The sequence below is a fragment of the Theropithecus gelada genome, chromosome 15 (genome assembly GCF_003255815.1).
Source record: "Theropithecus gelada isolate Dixy chromosome 15, Tgel_1.0, whole genome shotgun sequence".
Classification (NCBI taxonomy): Eukaryota; Metazoa; Chordata; class Mammalia; order Primates; family Cercopithecidae; genus Theropithecus; species Theropithecus gelada.
This window is the reverse complement of record NC_037683.1, coordinates 102,160,927-102,188,043: the sequence shown is the minus strand read 5'-3', so window position 1 is coordinate 102,188,043 and position 27,117 is coordinate 102,160,927. Positions and strand designations below refer to the sequence as shown.

The window sequence follows — 27,117 nt, the reverse complement described above, 5'->3', positions numbered from 1 at the left end:
CCACCACCACCAGCACCACCGCCACCAGCACCACCGCCACCAGCACCACCACCACCACTGCCACCAGCACCGCCACCAGCGCCACCAGCACTGCCACCACCGCCACCACCATCACCACCATCACCACCACCACCACCACCACCATCACCACCACCACCACCACCTCAAAGAGATAAGGGTGGAAAATGAGCCATGTTTCACAAGGTTGGTAAATTATAGCTAAAAGTCAGGACCAGTAGGAGGCCTTAGGCGATGACTGCTGGCACCTGTAGGGATGCAATTCCCAACAAGTCAGACTTTGCTGAATTCTAACATACCATTTTCTTTTTACACTGGAACTTTCATTACTACCAGGTGACTCCCATGCCCAGCAACCTTATGTGTATATTAGACAGTTCCAAATGGACTGTTTGGGTCACAAAAGTAGCTACCAAATGATGCTCAAATTAGGCATATGACTGCCTACAGAAGGCATATAATTCGTATAATTTATAACATAATATCCCTGATCAGGTGCCCTCTGGTACTCCCTGGACCGAGACATGGAAAGTTGTTTCCTATATAGTAGTTCCCCCTTATCTGCGGGGGTATGTTCCATCCAAGTCCCCCAGTGGATGCCTGGAACCACAAATAGCACCGAATCCTACACATACTATGTTTTTTTTTTTGATCTGATAACTGAGTCAGCTACTAAGTGAGTACCAGGCAGGTAGCATATGCAGTGCAAATACTCGGGACAGAGCGAGGATTCACGTCCCGAGAGGGACTGGACAGGATGGCATGAGATTCCATCACACTACTCACTCAGAATGGCGTGCAATTTAAAACATGAATTGTAAATTTCAGAAATTTTCCATTTAGTGTTTTTGAACTGAGGTTGACCATGGGTAACTGAAACTGTGGAAGGCAAAAACCTCAGATAAACGGTGATGACTATGCTTAGGTGGTGCTGACCCAATGGGAGAGAAGCCTACGTGTCCAGCCTGAACAGCGGCTCCTAAGACATCTTGCTGCTCTTTTCCCAAGATTTTCTGAAGAACAGGAGGTCTTAGGAGTGAGAAGGCTTGAGTGGGAAGCCCACATGGGGAAGACGATGCTTCACACAGCCAAGCTTGCCTCTTCTGGGCTTCTTGAATATGGTGGTTTCAACAAAACGAGTTTCTGTTTTCTTTGGCCCTGAACTGCTGTAGGCCCCAAGAGGTTACTTTCCAAAAGAGGCCTTAAATATTTTGAACTCATTGGTGGAAGTAACACAGCACTGCTTCTAACTTTTCTTTCCCTTGGCAGCAAGGCCTTAAGTGTGTAATGGGTGAAAGCAATGGCTTATTTTTTTTTTTAACCAAGTGGTTAAATATGCCATCGAATGACACTGTGGCAGGAGGTGAATTTTCTGAGGGATGGATGTTTCCTACATTTGGCTATTATGAGCAGTGTTTTTACAAACAAAGCCAGACTCTGTGCTTTACATACCAGCCTGGGCTGAGAATGCTGAACATATTTTTCCAGCCCTGGCCTCTGCCTGAAAGCCAGCTCCACTTGGGTGTCTCACAGGCCTCCCAAACATAGGCAGTCACAGGCAGGTCCAGCACTTGCATCCTGCGGAGCACCTGCTGGTCTCTATCAGCAGCAACCCCTCCCCACCTTCCCCACTTCTCTGCCTTCTTTCCTTCACCTGCACCTGCTGGCAAAGACTTCCGTCTTACCAGTTCTTGCCACTGCCCTGCTGCCCCCTGACAGGCTTCATAATTAATCATAAGGTCACTCTGTGCCCGCTCTTCCTCTCTAAAGTTTTTTTGTCCACATGGCAGCCAGAAGGATCCTTTTAAAATGGTGCAATCTTGTTCCTCCTCTGCTCACTCCAAATAAAATGTCCCATTCCCCCATCCCCCACAGGACCCTCTGTGAACTCACTCCACTCCATCCCGTCTCACTTCCTATGATCCCCTCTCCCTGCCACTCCACCTACACTGGCTTCCGGGTCTTCCTTGACCCTGACAGTGCCAAGCAAGTTCTTGCCTCGTGGTCCCTGTGCCTAGCCTTCTACCACTGGCCTTCCTGGACTTCTCTCCCTGACTCCCTTCAGGCATCTTCTCCAGTGCCACCTCTGGGGCTGCCTCCCTCGATCATCCTGTTTACCATCCTACACCAACCATCTTCCAGCACGTCTTCCACCACCATCCTCCACCATATCTTCTACCACGTTCTCCACCACCATCCTCCACCACGTCCTCTACCACATTCTCCACCACCACCCTCCACCACGTCCTCTACCACATTCTCCACCACCATCCTCCACCACATCCTCTACCACATCCTACACCCCTGTCCTACACCACGTCCTCTACCACGTCCTACACCACTGTCCTCTGCCGCTGTCCTCCACCATGTTCTCCATCACATCCTCTACCATGTCCTCCATCACCGTCCTCCACCACCATCCTCCACCACCGTCCTCTACCACATCCTCCACCACATCCTATACCACTCTCCTCCACCACCTCCTAACACCATCATCCTCCACTACTGTCCTCCACCATGTCCTAACAGCACCATCCTCCACCACATCCTCTACCACATTCTCCACCACCATCCTCCACCACGTCCTCTACCACATCCTCTACCACTGTCCTACACCACGTCCTCTACCATGTCCTACACCACCATCCTCCACCACCGCCCTCCACCATGTCCTCCACCACATCCTCTACCATGTCCTCCAGCACTGTCCTCTACCACTGTCCTCCACCATGTCCTCCACCACCATCCTCCACCACCATCCTCCACCACATCCCATACCACTGTCCTCCACCACCTCCTAACACTGTCATCCTCTACTACTGTCCTCCACCATGTTCTACACCACCGTCCACCACATCCTACACCATGTCCTCCACCACCATCCTCCACCACATCCTACACCATGTCTCTACCACCGTCCTCCACCACATTCAACACCATGTCCTCTACCACGTCCTCCACCACCGCCCTCCACCACGTCTTCCACCACCATCCTCCACCACCATCCTTCACCACGTCCTACACCACCATCCTCCACCACCGTCCTCCACCATGTTCTACACCACTGCCCTCCACCACATCCTATACCACGTCTTCCACCACCATCCTCCACCACCGTCCTCCACCATGTTCTACACCACTGTCCTCCACCACATCCTATACCACGTCTTCCACCACCATCCTCCACCACCGTCCTCCACCATGTCCTATGCCACCATCCTCCACCACCATCCTCCACCACGTTCTATGCCACCATCCTCTACCACCACCATCTATCACGTCCTCCACTGCCATCCTCCATCTTCTTTGTTTTACATTGTCTTCCTTGCTGTGTTCATTTCCTAGGGCTGTTATAACAAAATGTCAAAAACTAGGTGGCCTGAAGCAACAGAAACTGATTCTTTCACCATTCCAGAAGCCAGGAGTCTGAAGTCAGGCAACAGCAGAGCCATCCATACTCTAGGGGAGATTCCTTCCAGCTTCTGGTGGCCCAGCCATTTCTTGGCTTGTGGTAGCATCACTCCTCTCTCTGCCTCCCCTTCCTATGTGTTTGGGCCACTCTTCTTGTCTATTATAAGGACACTTGTCCTTGGATTTAGAGCCCTCCCCAATCCAGGATAATCTCATCTCAAGATCCTTAACTTAACCACACCTGTAAAAACTCTTTTCCACAGGTTCCAGATGGTCAGGGGGCATGACTTTTGTGGGGGGCACCCTTCAATCCACTACAGAGGTGTATTTTTATTTATTTATTTATTTTCAGTGTCCACTGAAACTGTCCCTAGATCCTAGGGCAGGGCCTTGTGCACAGTAGATGCTCAAAAAATGTCTGCTAAGTAGAGTCTTCAGTAAATATTTTGCACATTTTTTGTGTGTGTGCTCTTGTCCAAGAATTTCCCTAGGGTATGTACCTGGAGGTCAAATCACTGTTTTGGACATCTTCAACTTTTCTGAAATGGTCATTTTACTTTATAATTCCACGGGTAGTATACGAGGTCTCCTTTTGTTCAACAATTGACAGTTTTAGACTTTTAAATTCCCACAAATCTGATGGGTGCAAAATGCTATATCCTTATTACTTTAATTTGCCCTATCCAGGGCTAGGACATGTACTAAGAAACTCATCATAGCAGAGTGCCTGAATGTTGGATTTCTTATTCTTCTCTGATTTAAAAAAAAAAAAAAAAAAAAGAAAGAAAACTGGATCAATTCAGAGTGCATGGCTACATTGAATAAACAAACTAAGGTTGTCTGACCAGTCTGAGATTGAGGAGCCCTCATCTCTCTGGTAGAATTCATTAGTTTTTGATATTTCTTTTAAGGAGTGTGGGTCATCAGCTCACTAAGATGAAAAGACAGCCAATCTTATTTAGCAGGACTTTTCCTCATTTGAGCAATGACTTTGAGTGTCTTCAAGGGTCCGCATTCCCTGGCCAGCTGCTCTGGAATGTGCCTGGATCAGAGGCTACCGGTGTCTGGATGAGTGGCCACTGGAGAACCCCAGATGGACTGTGGGAGCCAAGCCACCCTGGAGAGGCTGATAGACAGCACCTGGGACCTGTGAACTGTGGGGCTGGGGTGTGGCTTCCTGAAAGTGGGGCATGGATCCCGAGAAGTTTTTTGCTTCGGCTTGGGCAGGGTCTCGCTGTTCATGCAAAGCTTGCCGAGGCAGTGGCCTATGCCAGAAGTGTGCAAACAGCTCACTGTGTGGGACATGAAGGCTGGAGCATTGGCTCACAGTTCTAATCTGGAAACTGAGGATGGTCTTAGTCCATAATAGCAGAGGAAGGACACGATGGCTGCGCAGCAGGCAGGGCTCTCTGCTGCCAGCCCACGTACTGGGACGTGGGGTGCAGCAGCGAAGCGAAGTGGGTTCTCAGCTTGTGTGAACTAGTTTTAACTAAACTAAACCTCGGAGAGAAACTGTACATTAGGGATTATACTCATCATGGCAGCTCAAACAAATAAGAAAGAAATGGAAGAGCTGGCTGGGCATGGTGGCTCATGCCTGTAATCCCAGCACATTATCACTTGAGGCCAGGAGTTCGAGACCAGCTTGGCCAACATGGTGAAACCTGTCTCTACTAAAAATTAGCTGGGCGTGGTGGTGGGCACCAGTAATCCCGCCTACTAGGGAGGCTGAGGCAGGAGAATGGCTTGAACCCGGGAGGCTGAGGTTGCAGTGAGCCAAGATCACGCCATTGCACTCCAACCTGGCTGATAAGAGCGAAACTCCATCTCAAAAAACAAACAAACAAAAAGAAATAGAAGAGCTGGTAACATTTACTTCCATTTTGAAAACTTCACAGGCTGCATTTCACAGTAAAAACACTGATCATCTACTCATGTAAAGTAAGAAATCAGTCCTTCGGCTGGGCGCAGTGGCTCACGCCTGTAATCCCAGCCCTTTGGGAGGCCGAGGCGGGCGGATCACAAGGTCAGGAGATCGAGACCACGGTGAAACCCCGTCTCTATTAAAAAATACAAAAAATTAGCCGGGCGCGGTGGCAGGCGCCTGTAGTCCCAGCTACTTAGGAGGCTGAGGCAGGAGAATGGCGTGAACCCAGGAGGCGGAGCTTGCAGTGAGCCAAGATCGCACCACTGCACTCCAGCCTGGGCAACAAAACGAGACTCCATCTCAAAAAAAAAAAAAAAAAGAAATCAGTCCTTCCACATTCAAAGTGGTTAAGAAATGTATTTCCAGGATGGAAAGATGAATTTTTATCCATCGTAATAACCTAATGTGGTTATGTCTTGAGATACTAACTGACAGTGTAATGCTTTCACGGCTAACAAGATAGCTTAAACTTTTATTTTTCTCTTTATTTTAACCTTTTTGAAGACAAAAGATATCTTTAAAAGATATTTTTATAATACACATAATATTAATACAGGAACGCATGTTGATAATTTATAAATAGACACTTATTGGGGATGCATGGTTGGAAAGTTCTTTGTGGTAGGCATGAGTGAGAAGCAGCATGGATACCTGTGACTTAGAGAAGGGGTTCAGTGGGTGTGACGGGCATTCCTAATATCCTGCTCTCCTATCCTTCCAAACTTGCAGAAGCTGGCATCTGCCAGCCCCCTCCTGCTTGGGAGAAGCCCATGACAGTTCTGTGTGATGGGTTGGGAGCAGAACAGAAGGTGCATTTGGTACTGGTGCAAGGCCCTGCTGTCTGTTTCTTCCGCAGGTTGTGGGAAAGGCCTTGCGTTGAGTTCCAGGATCAAAAGATCAAACCAGCCTGGGCCACTGAGTCATCACAAGAGGATGGCTGCCTTAGAGAGGTGCCCAGAAATGAGTGAGCAAGAATGAAATGGTTGCTTTCGGCCAGAGACGTTGGGATTGTTTCTTACTGTGGCATAACTTGCACACCCGGACTCACAGAATAGGTGTCACAGGGAGGGTGTTGAGAGCATGCTCAGATGAACAAGCCTCACACCAGTTTACTGGAGGCCCTGTCGTGGCAGGCAGATGGCCAGGGGCAGCCCTGAGCACCAAGCTGGGAGCAGCTACTAGCCTCTGGACTTATTTGGGGAGATGAAGCTGAGAATTGGCAGTCTCATGGATTGGGATGCATCTGGGCACTGCCTTCTCATCCGCCACTGTTAACCATTCTTCAGGGAGCAGGAGATGAGAGTTGACATGCCAGGAGCTACCATATGGCAGAAAGCCACCATGTTCCCAGCTCCTACAGTGTGTCTACAGGGCCACAACACATTCCTAAGGGAGTGGTTTGCTCTCAAGTTGCCCATCTCAGGTATGGAGTAGTCCTTGTGGTGTGACCTGCTGAGAGTCCCCTTGCTGATGTCATTGCTCAGTTGGCTGCTCCGGGGCAGCTTGGGCTAGTCCTCTTAGAGAGTGGCTTCAGCTTTTTTTATTGGTTGGGGCTAAGCAAGAGAGAAACGATTGTTGGCAAAGGATCCTTGCTTCTAAGTAAATGAACTATTGCAGGCCGTTGGTACGAGTTTCACCAATGGGCAGTTTCCCCAAATGAGAAGGACTGTGGAATTCCCTGTTTAGCTGACCTTTGCATTGAGCTGTGTTTTAGATTTTGCGTCATTTGGAATCTCGATTCTGTGCATGAATGCGCTGCACATCTCTCTCGGTTTCTTCTCCATTGCTTCTGAATGACATCTTTGGTTTTGTTGTTTCCTCAGGGAGAAGTGAAGCCCAGCAGGCTTGATGACTGCCTTTGGGGAAGGCCTCATTATTTGGTGCACACATCAAATCACACAGGGCAGGCTAGAAGACAGTGACTTTTGGCTAAGTGTCAACACTCTCAGAAGAAACACCAGGCCCAGGGAGACAAAGTCCAGGTTTAACTTTGGATTTGGAGTGAGTTTCTGGAACGTGTAGAGGCCATTTTGTAGAAGAAATCCTCAGACCAAAGCAACAGGTGACTTGTTTTCTCTGTTCATTGAGGACTCTGCCAGGTGCCAGGAGCTGCAGGCATGTGTTAACTCCCGAGAGTCCGTGGGTCTGCTCACTATCTGCAGGGCCTGCCGCCCTACTAGTCACTTAGAGCAACATGGCCCATTTCTCAGCATGTAGAGTGCTTTTACCTCAAGCCCAGATCTGCTCCAAATGTCCTGGACCTTTGCCACAGAGGCCCCTTCCCAGGCTTCGTGCTCTCAGGTGTGTAGAAGGTTAGTGGCGTGTGGATGAGATTGTACAGCCCACTCTCAATAGATCGTATTCTTCATTCTTCATCTTAAAGGCTAGGGTACCTATTTTCTCCTTAAAAAAATAAGCTACCCTTTCTGAGCCTTTTCCAGTCTTTTTTCTGGTTCTCCAAAACACCGACCAGCCAGTCCTGTTGGCTGGTGCTGATGCTGGATGGCAGGGCCAGGGAGGCGTGGCACAGGACAGGTCGGGGGAACGAGGTGTCTCACTGGCTTTCCTTCGCTCAGGCCTGGACTCCTGCTTCCTTCTTAGCTGGAAAGATGGTTGCATGTGTACCTGTCAATGACCTGCACAACTGTAACAGCTGCTTGGTATTGCTTTGTGATGACCTGGGGGCAATACTTAGTAAATAATGTCAATACTAAAATAATATCAATAATCGATCATCAAAAAGACAACCAGGATGCCTGAAACTTTGTAGACAAATCTCTTGGCGATATCTAAAATAAGACTGCTGTATCCAAGGGGTTGCATTGCCACCCAAAGCAGCAATACATTCGCACTTGCTCTTCCGAGGAAATACATTTCCTGTGTCCACAGAAGTCACCCTGCCCCGGATTCTGGAGGAGAAGTAGCTGAGGCCCCAGGGCTTAGCTGGCTGCCGCCGGGGTAAAGTCCCAGTGCTATGTTATGCTGAGAGGCTCCACACTGTGCAGAGGCAGCGGTGTCTGTCTCTCTATCCCCTCCCTGACAGCTTTCGTCTTTCCAGTATGTACTGGCTTCTCCTATAGGCAGGGCACAGTTCCGTGTCTCCCTAATCACTGCCAGGGCTGGGGAACAACTCATGAGGAAATGCGTCCTCCTCACTGCAGGGGCCAATGCGGCTTTTGGAGGAACCCTCCTTGGCATGCGATTGTCTGCAGGAGAAAGGTGGGGGGTGATAAAGGCAGCTGTCATCCTTCCCAGGAATTCCCGAGAATTCCTTTATCCCATTGGTAAAAAGATCATGCTAGGCTCCTCATAGTGACAGCCCTGTGGCTCCTTCAGGAGGGACATGTGGACGCTTGTGGTAGGGCAGGGTGGAAATGGAGACTAGAGGTATTTTCCAGGACCCTGGAGAAAAAGTACTACTTCCTTATGAGGCAGAGGCTGGCCCTCTTTTCTCTGAAAGTTTCACATAGATAATCCCACAGCCTTGCCACTAGGACAGCATGTCCTTGTGTAACAGCTGGTGCCTGCTTTGAGCATAAGGACTGCTCCAGGCCTCACCACCAGCCTTGGAGTGGCCTCATTTTGGCCTACCGCCACCCCTAACTTTTATCTACTCTTTACACAGGCTGCTTTTCTGGGAATCTGCATGAATATCCAGTCTCAAATTTATGTAGATGCATGTGTCATATTATTGGCATGTCACACTGATAATTAATATCTCTTTATATTCATCTTCAAAGGTTTCCTTATTGTTTTGAGTGGCCACATAGGGTGGTCAACACTTTACCCCCACTAAGAAGTAAGTGAACAACTTGCTCTAAGTCCACTGAATAAATCAAGATTCATTCTTCAGGTTCTGGTTTCAGTCCATTTTTTTAAGGCCTCATGGGTTTAAAGGGGCCTAGTTCACGTCGAGATCAGGCTCTTCGTCATGCTGAAGTCTCCTTCTAAACAATTTTTCCCTATTGACATCAGAACTGATGCTTTATAGACTCTAAAGAAATTGAAGACCATCAAACTGAACTTGAAAATTATTTAATTTATTTAAAAATGAAACCTATAATTTTGTAGACAATAGGCTATTAAGAAATGCATGCCTACTGTGAAATGTTGTAGCCGTAGGATTCCCTACCCAGAGATGAAGCTGCCGTTGGATCTGCTAGGACATATTATGGAAGAAGCATGCACTTCTCTGTCCCTCTGACCTCACCAAGGGCTCTTTGTAGAGGAGCCCAGGTAGCACCAGTGTCTGTCTCTAATAGGCCCATGTCACTTGCTTTCCCAGCTTGTCACATTTTGGAATGCTGTGATGGGCTGGCCCAGGATGTCATCGGCTCCATAGGACAAGCGTTTGAGCTCCGGTTTAAGCAATATTTACAGTGTCCTACCAAGATTCCCGCTCTCCATGATCGGTGAGTAGTGCTGTGACACCATTTGCAATAGCCTATGTGGGTTTCATGACCTTTCCTCTTAAAACCACGTCCCTGAGCTGTGCTCTGGACAGGCACAATTAATCACAGGGCTTCCTGGGCTCTGAGACACCTGGTTGGTGCCGGGATATGGCACAGAAAACCAACAGATGGAAGCCAACATATGGATGATGCTTTGAATGTGTAGAAAAACATTTTCTTGAAACTATAGTGACGGTCGCCAAGGTTACAGAAAAGCGACTTCATTATAAATTTTTTTGTTCTGTTTCCTCTGCAGCCATGTGATGCTTCCATATGTCACCTCTTTGGGTCTATGTCACCACCGGTTCTGTGTGTCCCATTGTCCTTGTCATTACGATTAGCCAAAGTCGTGCTGCAAGAGGTCCCCTCCGTGAGGCACTGTGCTGGCTACCAGCATAGTTTCTGCTTCACTGGCCTTTGCAGCTTAATGACTTGGTAGTTTGTTTACCTTCCAGGCGGCCCTGAGCAAGTTCTGTAAACTCCTTGAGTCTCAGCAGCTTTATCTATGAAGTACAAATAAGAGTGGCACCATAGGTTTTTTTTAATGTTCAACAAAATAGTGAGTGTGAAGAGCAGTTGGGAGATGTTTAGTTTATTATAAAAAATGTTCAGGTTCTATCACTGGGTTTCCTTAGGATGTAAGAATATTCCATACAGCATCAAGCATTAAAAGAAAAGTAATATGGGGCATTTCGGTTGTTCAATATTCTGTCCTTGATTGAACTTGCATAATGAAAATCTATTCTAATGGTGTGTTCACCATAAACAAAACTTTACTGTTCCTAAATTTACTCTGTACTTTTTTCAAACTTCTAAAGCCACATTCTTCTATGCCTTAGTTCTAGAGTCAGACTCTACCTTTGCTTTTATGATTGTGAAGCCTTCTTTCATCTCCCTTCTCAGTCTTTGCCTTTCTTCAAAGAGACTTTTTATTTCTTTTCCTCTTTCCCTGGAGAATTCTGTTTAAGGCATTAATTTTGGAGGTGCCTCTGCAGGACCCACCATTTCCACATTGCTAAAAACTTCACTCCAGAGGTTGAAAATGCTAGAATTCAATTCTCCCTTATGGCCATCACATTAAAAAAAATAATAAGAAAGAAAGAAACTTCAACAAATTGGGACAGGAAGACGTGTATAGAAGAGTTAGAGGCAAACAGTGACAGCAACCCAAATGTAGGTAGGAGAGTGAGGAAACAGATTGTTTATTTTGTGTATAATAGGACATAATAGTTAATAAGAATTCACCAATATACATGTACTACCAGCATAAATCTCAAAATTTATAGTGAAATAAAAAACAAGTTACAAAAGGATATGAACCATTTATGAAAATTTTGAAAACATACATGATTGCATCTATAGTATATGGATAAATAAATATGTGGAAAGAGTATAAAAACATACACAAGGCCAGGCACAGTGGCTTGTGCCTGTAATCCCAGCACTTTGGGAGGCCGAGGTGGGCGGATCACCTGAGGTCGGGAGTTTGAGACAAGCCTGGTCAACTCAGTGAAATCCCATCTGTACTAAACATACAAAAATTAGCTGGGCATGGTGATGCACATCTCTAGTCCCAGATACTTGGGAAGCTGAGGCAAGAGAATCACTTGAACTCGGGAGGTGGTGGTTGCAGTAAGCTGAGATTGTGCCACTGCACTTCAACCTGGGCAATGAGCAAGACTCCATCTCAAAAAATCAGACACACAAACAACAACAAAATAATGCAAGAATACTATACATAACTCCAGGATATGTGAGGACACGGCAGGGGTGTGGGTGGATGGGTTGTGTTTGACTGTATTTGTCAAGCATATCCCCCTACACCATTTTATAATAAAAATGTTCCAGTATACACAAAGAACTGTATAGACACCATCTAGCTTCTACCATTAACATTTTACTTACAATATAACATATCTATGTATCCATCCAACGTAAGTTTGCCAAATTTTATTAAAAAGGGAAGCATGTAATTGATAAAAGAAAAATTTCAGCCAGATTAAATTTAAAGGAGTTTAATTGAGCAATGAACAATTCATGCACAGAGCAGCCTCCCAGCCAGGATAGACTAGGGGACTCCAGGGCAGCCACGTGGTGGAAGAAGATTTATGGACAGAAAAAGGAAAATGACTTACAGAAAATGGAAGTGAGGTTCAGAAACAGCTGGATTGGTTACAGCTGGGTGTTTGCCTTATTTGAACACAGTTCAAACAGTTGGCTGCATTTGACTGGCCAAAACTCGGTGATTGGCACAAGAGTAGGCTACGGTCTGTTTACACCTCCACTTGGATAGTTCAGGATGTACAGAGAAACCTTTAGGCCAAATTTAAATATGTAAAGAGGTAGCTTTAAGCTAAACTTGATTTAACATAATAGATCAAAAAGTTAACATTTAATCTCCATGGGGGATGCATAAGTATATTTCATGTTAATTATTATGGTAGCCTTTGTTTCTGAAATGTTGAATAAGAGCCAAATAAATGCTATTAAGATAATACATACAAAAATGAATGGAGGGAGTTAGTGACTGCCATACATACTCCTTTGGCAGTGTACCTAAAGTATGAAGTTCTGTACATGTTTGTATATGGTGAAGTTTGAAGGACTTTGGGGGAAAGAAAATGTAGTAGACAGGATCTTATCCACTGAGAAAAATGACACCTCCAAATGCAAGTATTGGCATATCATTTCCGTTTGTTTGTTTGTTTGTTTTCTTTTTTTTGACGGAGTCTTACTCTTTCACCCAGGCTGGAGTGCAGTGGCGGGATCTCGGCTCACTGCAAGCTCCGCCTCCCGGGTTCACGCCGTTCTCCTGCCTCAGCCTCCAGAGTAGCTAGGGCTACAGGCGCCCGCCACCATGCTTGGCTAATTTTTTGTATTTTTAGAGACAGGGTGTCACCGTGTTAGCCAGAAAGGTCTCGATCCCTTGTGATCCACCCGCCTCGGCCTCCCAAAGTGCTGGGACTACAGGCGTGAGCCACCGCCCCCAGCCGGCCTATCATTTCTAAAGCAGAACAGCGTCAAGGGGTCCTGCCTGTAGCTTCATACTGTCGGTGACCTGACACCTGCCTCACCTTATCCTGCAGAGACTGCTGGTGTCTGCAGGGTACTGTCTGAGAGAGGGGCGAGGGGAAGCCCTGCCTTCCGTTCCAGCTCCACTCCTCCAACTGGAAGCAGCCTGGGAGCATGAGAGAACCCCACTGCATCCAGCTGTTCCAGCCCCATTCTCTGGGGACCTGACCTGTGGCCGTACTGGCAGGTTTTCCTTCTGGGATGCCGAGATCTTAGGGGCCAGCAAGACAGGGGCTTCTGTTTTGGAGAAGTTCTTGGATTTTCTACTCAATCCCTCAGGCCATGTGTCTCCATACAGGGAAATATTTCCTGGAGGTATTAGGATTTGCTACATTCAGCTTAGTTTCTTTGGGGTAAAGATGAGGACAGGTGAGGGTAGAGGGAGTGTGGCAGTGTGAGGCCGACCAAGCTGTGCGTTCAGCGTCGGGGAGTCAGGCTTCTCCGGTCTTTCTCTCGCTGCAGGTGAGTGTATAGATTTACTATTCGTGAATTTTTGTTGTTGTTGTTCATTATGTTATTACTGGGGAAGAGACTCTGATCTGGATATCTGGATTCGTTGCACATCTTCAACTGGAAATAAAAAATAGTACTTTTTTTTTTTTGAAACAGTTTTGCTCTTGTTGCCCAGGCTAGAGTGGCGTGGTGCGATCTCAGCTCACTGCAACCTCTGCCTCCTGGGTTCAAGCGATTCTCCTGCCTCCCGAGTAGCTGAGATTACAGGCGTGCACCACCATGCCCGGCTAATTTTGTATTTTTAGTAGAGACAGGGTTTCTCCATGTTGGTCAGGCTGGTCTCAAACTCCTGACCTCAGGTGATCCGCTCATCTCAGCCTCTTAAAAGTGTTAGGATTACCGGCTTGAGCCACCGCACCTAGAAAAAATAGTACTTTTGTATAAATGGATTTTTGGCCAGGTATGGATTGCAAGATTACGCCTGTAATCCCAGTACTTTGGGAGGCTGAGGGGGGTGGATCGTTTGATCCCAGGACTGTGAGACCAGCCCGGGCAACATGGCAAAACCCCATCTCTACTAAAAATACAAAAATTAGCCAGGTGCAAGGGTGCGTGCCTGTAGTTCCAGCTACTCAGGAGGCTGAAGTGGGAGGATGGCTTGCCTGGGAGGCAGAAGTTGCAGTGAGCCATGATCACACCACTGCACTCCAACCTGGGTGACAGAGCGAGACCCTATCCCAAAAAAATCAATCACTCAATCCATCAGTGGATTTTTTGGTATGGTCTGATTTTTCTTGGAGGATTTTCCTTGCGGAAATCCAAGGGTATTTCAACCCAAAACCGAAGAAGACTTTGAAAAACAAATCAGATGCCACTAAGACTCCATTTATTATTATTTTTAAAATTGATAATTCATATATAATCAAATCGCCCTTTTAAAGTTTACAATTCAGTTGATTTGTTATATTCAAAAGTTGTACAATTATCACCATTAATTCCAGAACATTTTCATTACCCCCCCAAAGAAACTCTATACTCATCAGCAATTACTCCCCATTCTCCACTCCCTCCTCTCCCGCCAACCACTAAACTACTTTCTGTCTCTATGGATTTGCCCATTCTGGACATTTCATATAAATGGAATCATACTGTATGTATCTGACTTCTTTCACTTAGAAGAATATTTTCAAGATTCACTCATGTAAGATCTGTCAGTATTTCTTTCATTTTAGAGTTCTTAGTAATATTTGAATGTATAGATATATCACCTTTTGTTCATCCAGTCATCAGTTTGTGGACAGTTGGGTGCTTCTACCTTTTTTTTTTTTTTTTTTTTTTGAGATGGAGTCTTGCTCTGTCACCCAGGCTGGAGTGCAGTGGCGCGATCTCTGCTCACTGCAACCTCTGCCTCCCAGGTTCAAGCAATTCTCCTGTCTCAGCCTCCCGAGTAGCTGGGATTACAGACACGTGCTACCACGCCCGGCTAATTTTTGTATCTTTAGTCCTGACCTCATGATCTGCCAGCCTTGGCCTCCCAAAATGCTGGGATTACAGGTGTGAGCTACTGCGCCCAGCCCTACCTTTTAGCTCTTATGAACATTGCTGCTGTGAAGATGTATACAAGTTTCTTTGTGGACATATGTTGCAATATTCTTATGTATATAACTGGGAGTGAAATTCTGTGGTCATATGGTTATGCTGAAACTGCAAAGCTATTTTCCAAAGTGGCTGCACCATTTTACAGTCTCATCAGCAATGTGTGAGGGTTCTAATATCCCCATGTTCTTATCAATACTTTTTCTTGTCTATCTCTTTGATTATAGCTACCCTAGTGGGGATGAAGTGGTCTCTGGTTGTGGTTTTGATGTGCATTTTCCTGATGACTAACGATGTCGAGCTTCTTTTCATGTGCTTATTGGCCTTTTGTGTATCTCTGGAGAAAAGTCTGCTCAAAACCTTAGCTCCTTTTTAAGATCGGGCTGTCTTTTCATTGTTGAGTTGTAGGAGTACTTTATATATTCTAGATACATGTCTCTTTTAAGATACATGTTAGCAAATATTTTCTCCCATTTTGCGGTTTGTATTTTTACTTTCTTGACATTGTCCTTTGAAGCACAACAGTTTTTTCAAATAGCAGAAGGGAGAATTTTGAGAGGTTCATATTCTACCATTTTCCCTCTTATCACTAAATTTCCATTTTGTAGTTGGTTTTGTTTGGGATCAATTTCATGGCTTACAAAAATGTGTGCTGTCCCTTGAGGAGCTGGCTATCCTTAGGCATAATTTCTTTCTTAATTAAAACGTCCTTTTACAAAAGGACCTCATTCAAACATGACTGAAATGTTCCAGTGAGTGAAACTCTGAATATGGCAGAGATCTTTTGCTAAACCACTCGTCTGCTTTTCATCTATGCGTGAGACCTGGATGGCTGAAGAGGCACTGACTAAACTCTCTTTTCTTGATAACAGGCGCTAACATTAGATATGTTGGTTTTGGCTGCAAGCTCAACTTTTGGCTAAAGCCCTTGGAAATCTTCCTTTAACAGAATGCAGAGTCTGGATGAGCCATGGACAGAAGAGGAGGGAGAAGGCTCAGACCACCCGTACTACAACAGCATCCCAAGCAAGATGCCTCCTCCAGGGGGCTTTCTTGATGCTCGACTGAAACCTAGACCCCATGCTCCTGACACTGCACAGGTTAGTTTTATATTTTTTTCTCTTTATAAGGAATGGAGGCTAACTCAACTTTATTTCCTTTTGTTTTTGTTTGTTTGTTTGTTTGTTTTATTTCAGGCTGATGTTCTATTCCATTTTTGACACGGTAAATCGTGAACTTTCTCTCACTGGATTTCATGAGGCATGCAGATGAGAGGCTTTGTGTTAACATCATAAAGCATTAGCCAAACGCTTTGGAACTGTGTTGTGATTCCTGGGATATGAGTCTGGGGGTGTCCTCTGTACCCTCAGATGTATTCCATCATACTGTGATCTCAGTGAGGGAAAGAGAGAATATAAGATTTTAAAAAGGCTTGGGAGGCATTGGGTTCTCTGAAAAGGAGTGCATATAGACCCTTAAAAGGATGAGAATTTTATGAGTTTTCTATTTTATTCATTCCCTTGCTTTATGTCCAACTCAAAATTATAGTAAGGCAATTGCTTTCTAGAGTTATGATATTTGTATTTTGTTATAGGAAATTTTTAACATTACTACCTTTTGTGAATTATAATGGCACCACTAAAAATGGCAAAATAACATCGAGCTCAGGGATCTGACACTGAGAGGGAATTTCCTGATTTTTTGAAGGAAGTTTCCTGGTTTACAGAGTGGACTTGCCCAAGTGTGAACAATCATGGGCGTATGTGTTATGTGGGAAGTGTGTTCTGACACATAGATACTCTGTAATTGAAATTTATTTTAGGACATACATATGAAGAGCTTGATTTACAGTCACACTTCGGGAGGGGTGGTGGGGGTAATGAAAACAAGGGGGGGCATGTGTAATTTTGATGGAGATGCAGCCTTTTCCTCACACTCACACAAACTTATTTCCCAAATCTTAATGGCAACCGTGAGGCATGAAGGGAAAATTGGGTGTATCAGAGGATTTGATCCACCTTAAGCATCAATTTGCTGACTGTCTTGTGGCTTTCAAAAGTGGGGAAATGAGAAGAAAATAATTTTTTCATTCTGTGTTATTTACATGTGTCTCTAGTTTGCAGGAAAAGAGCAGACTTATTACCAGGGAAGACACTTAGGAGACACCTTTGGCGAAGACTGGCAGCAAACACCTTTCAGGCAAAATGAGAGACAAGGTGAGATGGGTGAGAAACACAAAAGATACTTTTCAAAAGTAACATGCTCACCACTGGATCGCCTATTTTCTGTGGACTGACAAAATGACCCCTGGATATATTTGCTGTGTGTGTTGCTATAGAATCCTGACTAGACCATAGAAACAGAGGCAACAATGTGGCACAATGCACAGTGGTGCACGCCTGTAATCCCAGCACTTTGGGAGGCTGAGGCGGGAGGATCACCTGAGGTCAAGAGTTCGAGACCAGCCTCACTAACACAGTGAAACCCCAACTCTACTAAATAAAAAAAAATTAGCTGAGCGTGGTGGCAGGTGCCTGTAATCCCAGCTACTTGGGAGGCTGAGGCAGGAGAATCACTTGATCCCAGGAGATGGGGGTTGCAGTGAGCCGAGATCACGCCATTGCACTCCAGCAAAACCCTGTCTCAAAAAAGAAAAAAAAAAAACAAAACAACAGTGTTGTAGACATCTCCTGACACCAATTATGTGGTGCCTCCCTGCAGCTCCAGGACCATTCACACCTCGTGGGCACTCACTGCCTCATGCCCCTGAGACTGTACACCTCCATGCTGGGAAAGCTTCCGTGCCCAGGGGTGCTGAGAAGTTGACATCTCAGGCACACCTTCACCCCAGTTTCTGATGGGAACTCTTGAGGCAACTCTAAGGTTGAGGTTGAGCCCCAGTGACTCCCACAACAAATTGTTGCCTTTCCTTCCTCGTCTCATTCGCCTTCCCTTTACTCAGGGTCCGCTTTTTGGGGAATGTGAAGCCCCCTACTCTAAGCTGGGGATTGAGGCAGATGTGGTACCAGGGATATGCATCTCTCACAGGCCCTGGATACTCTTAGAGAACACTTCTGCATCTTACAGTCATAATAACATGCACCTACATCATACATTATAACTAATGTTGATATAAGTGTCTATAAGTCACATATCTGCAAATGATTCAAATATATTTAGATACAGCCATAATAATTTAGATACAACTATCTAAGAAGTAACTGCTAATTGCTCACTTAAGTCTTTATTCTCTAGACAGTTATATATACACATACAACTATGTATGAATGTATTTATATCTCAGTCTAATCCTTTAAGAATGTCTTTTAATTTTAACCTTTTTCCCTTCTCAAAAAAATTTATAACTCTTTCAATAGCTCTGGGATCCTGGCGACTAAGTCCGTAAGATCTGAAGGGGATGGGGGCAACTGATGCTTCTGTGTATCTAAATTTAAACATATTGGTTTAATATTGAGGCTTATTCCTGCATTATAGCTATTTATGCCAGGAAGCAAATGACAATACATTTTTAAAATGTCCTCTGTGTAAGAGAATTTCATGTCTTGCCTGCCCCAGATGCAGGAAGACCCACAGTGCTGGCCCAGTCAGTAAAACATAAGGCCTGGCAGAAGCCACCACATGTTCTGCCTCAGAATAGGCTGGAAATAGCAAATCAGAGCCATAACTTTGCCAGAGGGGCATTTTCACTATGGCTATTTATCCTTGTTCTAGATACATTTAAAATGTATTTCCATAACATGTGTGTGCATAGACATATAATAACTGCTAAAGAATAAAGGAGACACATTATTTCTGTTATATATTTATTGCAAAATATGTCAGGTTTATTTTAAAATAGGTCTTGTTTTTGATATATTCAAGTTATTCCAGCCAGATCGAGAACAGATGATGTAGCAGAATGAGCTCCTGGCCTGGAACTTGAGACTCAGAGCTCTCAATAAATTTCCAACTCTTCTTTGAAAACAATAAATAGGTGGGGTGTGGTATCTCAGGCCTGTAATTCCAGCACTTTGGGAAGCCGAGTCAGGAGGATTACATGAGGTCAGGAGTTCCAGGTCAGCCTGGCCAACATGGTGAAACCCTGTCTCTACTAAAAATACAAAAAATTAGGCAGGTATGGTGGTGCGTACCTGTAATCCTAGCTACTCGGGAGGCTGAGGCAGGAGAATCACTTGAACCTGGGAGGTGGAGGCTGCAGTGGGCCGATATCGTGCCACTGCACTCCAGCCTCTGCGACAGAGTGAGACTCTGCCAAAAAAAAAGAAAAGAAAACAATAAATATCTTTTCTCACAGAACAAATTAGAATGTCACTTATTAATTTGCTGGCAGATATTATCCCCAATGGACGTGAACTTCAGGTATTACCATGGCACATGTCCTCCTGCCCCGGCTCAGCATCTGCTGTCATCTCCGGTGGGAAAGGGTAGTCAGGAAGATTATACATTTGGGCTCCTGATCTTCTCCTTTTAACATATTGTTTGTGAAATTCTTTTCTAAAGGCTGATTGGTTTGCAACGTACACAAAGGTGTAAACTGCAAATAGCTGTTACTAAGCAAGGACACGTAATCTGACTAGACTCTTCAATATAGAAAGCATGTTGAGAACTAGGAGAGTAGAAACACAGTCCGTGCAGGTGGTGCTCCCCAGGGAGGGAATGTTAGCACGACACTTCATTCTCACACCTACAGGCTGGGAGACAGTGGTGTGCTGGCGAACGTCCAGCCACAGGCTCTTGGGAACGCTTTTTAAAAAGCCCTGAACCAACTCTTGCCAGCTGGATTGAGCTGGCTTCAACACACCACCGCCCATAGGGTGTGAAAGACACCCTCTTTCCAGAAATGTGAACGCCACAGGGCGTTCTTGCGAACATGTTTATGTAAGAAGACTGGAGACAGGGCGCACACGCAAAAAGACTCCGAGAAGGATCTGAGCAGGCGTTCTCGGGCTACTAGGTCTGGGTGACAGAACAGCCCGGGCCCAGCCTCAGCAAACCCATTGCCTAGCTGTGAAGTCCCATGAGGCAGCGTCACTGCCTCAGCAGAGGGGGCTCTTCCCTTGCACACCCACCCTGGGCTTCCTTCACAGACCCAGAAGCAGTAACTGCAGCCCTATTTTGTAAGGAAGGAGTCTCTCTCAGTTCCTTCCTACAATAGAACAGAGCTTCTATTGTATTGCTTGAATGAAGTTAATTTATAAAGCATTTGCTTACATTAAAAAAAAAAAAAAAAAACAACCGAGATCAATTAAAATAAGGCTTGTGGTCCTTCTGCTCAGTTATCTGATCTTGAAGCATTTGTCAAGGAGAGGAGGAGACCAGGCATGTTCTGCCTGCCAGGCTCCTGCCGTCTTAGGGCAGCAAGGGCCAGAATCTTTGCTAAGGCCATCACCGTGGAGCCATCAAGGTGTCCATCCTGACATTGACTGGCAGATCCCATGTTGATATGAAGGACTGGAAAACATCTTGGCCAGGTTACAGCAGTGTGTGGTGATAAGCTCAGAAGAGGACAATATCACCGATAGGAATCTGAAGGAGGAGCTTTCCCATTTGCAGGCGGAAGAGCTTCTCTGTGAAGGGCTGGGTGGCTTGAATAGTGTCACTGTCATAAAAGAAAAGGGGCTCATTTTCTTGTTGCAGGGTCGTTGGAAATCTACAGCATGCCAGAAGGGAAACTGCACGTGGCGCCCACAGGAGAAGCACCCACCTACGTCAACACCCAGCAGATCCCACCGCAGGCCTGGCCGACTGCGGTCAGCAGCGCTGAGAGCAGCCCGAGGAAAGACCTCTTTGACATGAGTGGGTTTCTGTTTGTCTCTGGTTTTTTTCTCTTTTGAGATTGCTTTTCACCCTACCTTTTATTTGAAATCTGTGTGATTACTAAATTTTCTGATAGCAGGGTTTTGATTAATGGTGATGATTAGCTGTACTTTTCTGGGGGATGATTGGATTTGTTTAGGATTATAGCCCTCTCTGTAGTCAAGAGACAGAGCAATTTCCCCTTCTTTTTGGAATTGACATTCCTCTTGAAGATCTGCAAATATATTGAGACAATATACATACACAAATGTTTATTTATTCATTTAAATAGTAATTGGCTATTATGTGCCAGCTACTGTATTAGTTGCTAAGGATGCAAAGATGAAATGGCATGGCCCGTGTTTCCACAGAGCTCTCGGTCTATGAAGCAGACCAACATTTAACAGATAGGCAAGAAATTGCAACACACCCCTCTCTTATGAGGGTTTTCTCTCTTTCTCCCCTCCTCCCACTTGCTCTCTCATTGTTTTCTCTCATTTTTTCTCTCTCGCTCACCTCTTACCCCTCTCCAAATATTTACTGAACACTTACCATTTGTCAAATACTATTCTACTTGATGGAGATACACAGGAAAACAAAACCAGCGAAGTCTCTACCTCATGGAGGTTAAATAAACAACTGTATCTATTACCAGGTAGTGGTAAGTGCTCCTCAGTGATGAAAACTAAACAGGATAAGGAGAGTAGTAGGAATCTATTGCAGACAGCGATGTAGTGGGATGTGTACCACGGACTTTCTGTTTGTAATATAGAGTGAGGAAATTAAATCATTCATGAACTGATAACGAAAGTGAAAATTTTTGTTAAAGAATTTTGAAAGAGCATCACAAGCTCACAAGAGCTTTATATCCTAAAATTTGCTTTTCATATTCCTTGAGAATTTTATAGGCTGAAGAGGGAGGGAATGGAGACTAGTTCTGAATGAGTTTCTACCATGTGCTAAACACCTATTTTTAAATTTTTACTGGTAAGTATTATGATAACTACTGTTACCTTTATTTTACAGAGGAGGAAATGAAGAATCCTAGAAGTTAACTAACTTTATCATTTGTGAAAGGCAGCCTTGCTGGGCCAATACCTGTGATTTGTGGTGTTTTCTATGAGTGAGGACAGGGTTAAGTGCCTTTATAATTAGGCAACCTCATCACAACAACACTGTTTCTCCCTAGCAAATTTGACTTCCCAGACACACTGGAACCCCATTTTGACTTACAAAAATCATCTAAGCAAGAACTGTAGAATCTCAATGCTTGAAGCCACCTTCAATGCTAGATCACCTAATTCAGTCCCGCCAGTGCCTTTATTTTTAAAAATGTGAAAACAGCTTGAGAAATGTGAAGCCACTTTTTCAAGATGCAAAGCACAGTGGTAGCTCTCGAAGCTTCTGCTGGAGTTGTTTTAGTACCTCCAAACTGCAGTTTAATAGTTCCATATTTGGTTAGACCATTTTTACTGTTTAATATAGTCAATTTACCAATGACTCCTGGACTCAGACCCTAAGGAAAGTTAGATTGGCTGGTGTTTGGGATGAAAAAATGAGAACCAGAGCTACCCTTTTCCCATCAGTTAATTTCTCCTTTTGCTCTCAAAACCTAAGGAGGGGAAACAGAATGTAAAAAGAGCCTTAGAAAGGCTGGTGCCAGTTGAAAGTGTGGAACTAAATAAAGCCAGCACTCTGTGTTCTTTATTTTGAACTAGTAGCTCTACATAATAGTGGTGCTGATGTGACGATGGTGGTGATGGTGGTGCTGCTGCTGATGGTGATTTTGATGGTGGTGGTGGTGGTGATAATGATGGTGATGGTAGTAATAGTGATGATGGTGCTGATGGTGATGGTGATAATGGTGAGGTGATGACGGTGGTGATGGTGGTAGTGGTGATGGTGATGATGATGATGGTGGTGGTAGAAAGATGGTGATGATAGTGATAGTGATGGTGGCGCTGATGGTGATGGTGATGGTGATGATGGTGGTGATGGTGATGGTGATGCTGCTGCTGCTGCTGATGATGATAGTGGTGGTGGTGGTGGTGACAGTCATGATGATGATGGTGATGGTGATGATGATGGTGATGATGCTGGTGGTGAAGGTGGTGGTGGTGATGGTGATAATGGTGATGATGGTGGTGATGCCGATGGTGGTGGTGGTGGTGATGATGGTGATGGTGATAGTGATGATAGTGCTGATGGTGGTGATCCTGCTGCTGCACCTGTTACTGCTGCTGCTGCTGTTGCTGCTGGTGACAGTGATGGTGATGATGATGGTTATGGTGGTGACAGTGATGGTGATGATAGTGATGATGACAGTGCAGATGGTGGTAATAATGGTGATGATCCTGATGATGCTGATGGTAGTGGTGGTGGTGATAATGGTGAGGGGATAGTGATGATGATGTTGATGGTGGTGATGCTATTGCTGCTGCTGCTGCTGCTGGTGGTGGTAGTGACAGTGATGGTGGTGACAATGATGGTATTGATGATGGTTATGCTGGTAACAATGGGGATGATGGTGATAATGGTGATGATGATGATGGTGACGATGGTAGTGATGCTGATGGTGGTGGTGCCAATAAAAGTGAATGTGGATATAGTGGTGATGGTGGAGATGATGCTGACGATTTTGATGATGTAGATGATAGCAAAGGTGGTGATGGTGTTGAAACAATATAATACAAATGATAATTCCAGGTAATCAGGAAAAAAGTCAGATGAAAAAGAACATCCACAAACATAATTTTTGCCAATGATTCTAACATTTTTATCTCCAAATCTGTCAAAGATTAATAAGCGTCAAAAAGAGCTAATTTTAGTTTCATTTATTCACCTCACTTCTGCCCACCCTGTACTAACAATGAGCAAGTTTGGCTTATTTTACAGCATTTGTTAGCTATAGTGAATGAACTGTGTCCCAGGAGCAATGCTGGGCTCTGAGGGTGTAGTTATGCTCAGGAAAGAACTATTCCTGTTCTTGTGCTGCTTGTGTTGTGCTGGGTAGACAGTGTAGGCTGAAATAATCATCGCACTACCTTCCACTTGCATAGCACTGTGTGCAGTTTTCAGAGTTCTTTCATACACACTACCTTATGTGAAAATCGAACATAGGAATTTAGTTAGACATGCCTGGCTACTTCTTTTGCTGCTGGTATTTATTGTTAGAGCAGCCATCTCACCATTCACACATGCCTTGCACTGAGAAGTGTGCTCTGAAGGGGATGAAACCAAGTATGGTCTCAAGCACTCATTCGAGAGCCTCGTTCCACAGGGAAACAAGTGAAGGTTAAGGGGAGGTGGAGCTCCTAGCCTGGGGCAAGTGACACGAGAGGCACCCAATACCCATAAGCTTTCTCTTTTAAAAATTTGCCTGATGCAAAGATTTTGAAATAAATCTTTGGTGGATTGGGCTCCTGTTTTGCATAAAAATCAAAGCTTTGTAGCTTATCTTTCCCTTTGGTATTGGCAGATTTTTATTCTGAATTTGTTAAAGAGGCTGGCTGAAGTTCCAGAGAAAGTACATGGCATGTGATATTCATGGCCTCCTGCAGCATGCAAAAATGAAGTCATTCCAACTAGCTAGACAAAGGGTGTGCTTGACTCCTTGGCACATAGCACAACTCCCAGCTGTCTTGGGAAAGCAGACTCATCAGAAAGTCATGCCAGAATTTGGGCTGTGCTTTTCAATGCTTGTTATGATGGCTCTTGTTATATTACCAGCCAGCTAGTTTTTTCCAGTGGTTTTTGTTTTCCCCTTCTGGAGGAGTTGCCTTTGCATTTCCATCTCTCTCACTGTATTTTTTTTTTTTAATCATTTGCTCTTCTTGAGATTGACTTGTTGCTGGTCAATGTTGTTGATGACAGAACCTTTTGAAGATGCTCTCAAGAACCAGCCCTTGGGGCCCGTGTTAAGCAAGGCAGCCTCCGTGGAGTGCATCAGCCCTGTGTCACCCAGAGCCCCGGATGCCAAGATGCTGGAGGACCTGCAAGCTGAGACTTGGTACCAAGGAGAGATGAGCAGGAAGGAGGCAGAGGGGCTGCTGGAGAAAGATGGAGACTTCCTGGTCAGGAAGAGCACCACCAACCCGGGCTCCTTTGTCCTCACGGGCATGCACAATGGCCAGGCCAAGCACCTGCTGCTCGTGGACCCGGAAGGCACGGTGAGCACCCAGTGGGGATGGGGTCGGACCTGCTGATGGGCACAGACCTGCCTTAAAGTCACTTTGTCAAATGACCTCCACGTTCCCACCTCTATCCACAAGTGCCTACCGAGTCCTTCAGGGGAACCCAGGGACAGACAACTCCTGTCATCAGGCCAGAGCCAGGAGCCAGGAGCCAGTGGTCAGGGTCCCACACAAGTTTTAAAACTTTTAGAATTATGGCCTAGGCTGAAAGCCTTGACTTTTATGTCCTTTAAAGTAAATAAATACAGAAACTGAGAGCATTTTCCTTACAAACATGTTTCTAGTGGACAAGGAAGTACAGGCGTCTAGGCTTTTCATATTTACCTTGAATGCTTCTGTCAAAAAGTTGAATCACTGAGGATTTTGTTCTAAGGCTGTAAAATGTGATGATCAGTAAATGAAACCCCCTTTGCTAAGTCTCTTGTTTTCCCATTTAGAGAAGTAACTCCTAGTGATGTTGGCCATCCCTGGCACTATAGCTGTATCTGAATAATCCTGTAGATTTCACTGAATTTTTCATCTTCCCGTCAAGAAACACATTCGACTTTACCTGGGGCATAGTCCAAGAATTGCTAAGCTTCATAAATGTAGTTAAATCAACCTAACCATTGAGTGAAATTCCAGGATTGTTTAAAACCTTTTATCCAGTGAAAACAACAAAGCAGGGTAGAGTTATTTAATAGGAGTTAAAAACATTGCATTTTCTGATTGACAGGGAGGGATGAAGCTTTTGTCTTCAGCTGGACTGGAACACAATTAAACTGCATGAGTCGAGGGTGGGGGTGTTATCCAAAATGGTTTATTACCTCAGGTGCCAAGACTCAGTTGCCTGAACACCACAGCTCCTGGCACTCTAAACAGTTCCTCTTTCTGTTTCTTTGGAAGCAGCCACTTCCCACTTCCAGCCAGTAGCTACTTCCTCTTTCCCTTCCACGGAGACAGCCACTTCCTCATGAATGTAACATATATATGTATATCCTTCCAGTCCATCTTCTTTTTTAACATACATGTACTTCTGAGAAAACATTTTGTGTTTGTGCCTTTTAGAAATTTGCAAATTAGCCAGGCGTGGTGGCGACTGCCTGTAGTCCACTGAGGAGACAGAGGTGGGAGGATTGCTTGAGCCCAGTAGGTCAAGGCTGCCCTGAATTGTGATCGCAACACTGCACTCCAGCCTGGGTGATGGAGCAAGACCCTGTTTCAAAAAAAAAGAAAAGAAAAAAGTTTGCAAACATGATATTGTTCCACAAATCCCATTTTGTTTCTTCCTTTTCCACCACCGTACATGTTGTTGAGATGTGTCCATGGTGGTTTCTGTTTATCAGATCATTACTGTGGTGGGCTGCCTGGGGCCGGTCACATGTGCAGTCGACACGTCACTTACTGAGCTCTCTTGAGAAGGATGACTAAGCTGCTACAAACTCTCATGCATGTTTTTCTCTGTACCTGGGCACGGTATCTCTGGGACAGGAGCCAAGAGTGGCGTTTTGGTCACAGGGTACACATACATTGAATTTCACTGGGGCTTGGATTTGCTTTCAGAATGGCTGAGCTACGGAGGCGCACACCAGCAACATCCTTGCTCTTCCTTGAGAGAGTCTCTAGGTTTGCTAGTTTGTGGGAGTAAGGAGAAAGGGAAAATCTCATTGTTTGATTTGTAATTCTTTGGTTGCACTTCATTAGTAAATTAGCAGATTCTTCCTGTAAAGTTAACGTTCTTATCTTTTCTCCATGTTTTTCTTTTGACTTTCTGATTGGGCTTTCTTGTTGAGGTTTTCGGCAACAGAATTTTCATATGTATTCTCTTGCTTTTGTCATCCATCTGATAATTTTGTCTGTGATAGTCTTCATCAAATAGAAGTCTTTCATGGGATGCATCTGAATCTGTCAGTTTTCCCATTTGTGCTTGATGGTTTTGACTTTTAAAGTTTTTCTCCCCCACAAATCACAAATATACTGGATTTGAATATATATTTTCTTTCGTTAGCTTTATAGTTTCATCTTTCACATGTGGGCTTTAATTCCAACTGAAGGTACTTTTGAATTTGAAATGAGATAGAGACACCATATATACACATATATACATACATTTTTTGTTTGTTTGTTTACTTGTTTGTTTGTTTTTGTATTTTTAGTAGAGACAGGTTTTTCCATGTTGGCCAGTCTGGTCTTGAACGCC

The 27,117-nt window shown here is 44.8% G+C and overlaps 1 protein-coding gene across 1 annotated transcript in view; it reads left to right on the top strand.

The window, feature by feature from the left end:
• The window catches only part of SHC3 (SHC adaptor protein 3), a 168,006-nt gene that overhangs the window by 117,835 nt on the left and 23,054 nt on the right, over window positions 1-27,117 (top strand). The window contains exons 7-11 of the mRNA XM_025359904.1: window positions 9,642-9,768; window positions 15,878-16,028; window positions 17,045-17,144; window positions 20,587-20,745; window positions 24,619-24,914. Of these exons, the coding sequence (XP_025215689.1) occupies window positions 9,642-9,768; window positions 15,878-16,028; window positions 17,045-17,144; window positions 20,587-20,745; window positions 24,619-24,914 (833 nt within the window). The remainder of the gene's footprint in view (window positions 1-9,641; window positions 9,769-15,877; window positions 16,029-17,044; window positions 17,145-20,586; window positions 20,746-24,618; window positions 24,915-27,117) is intronic.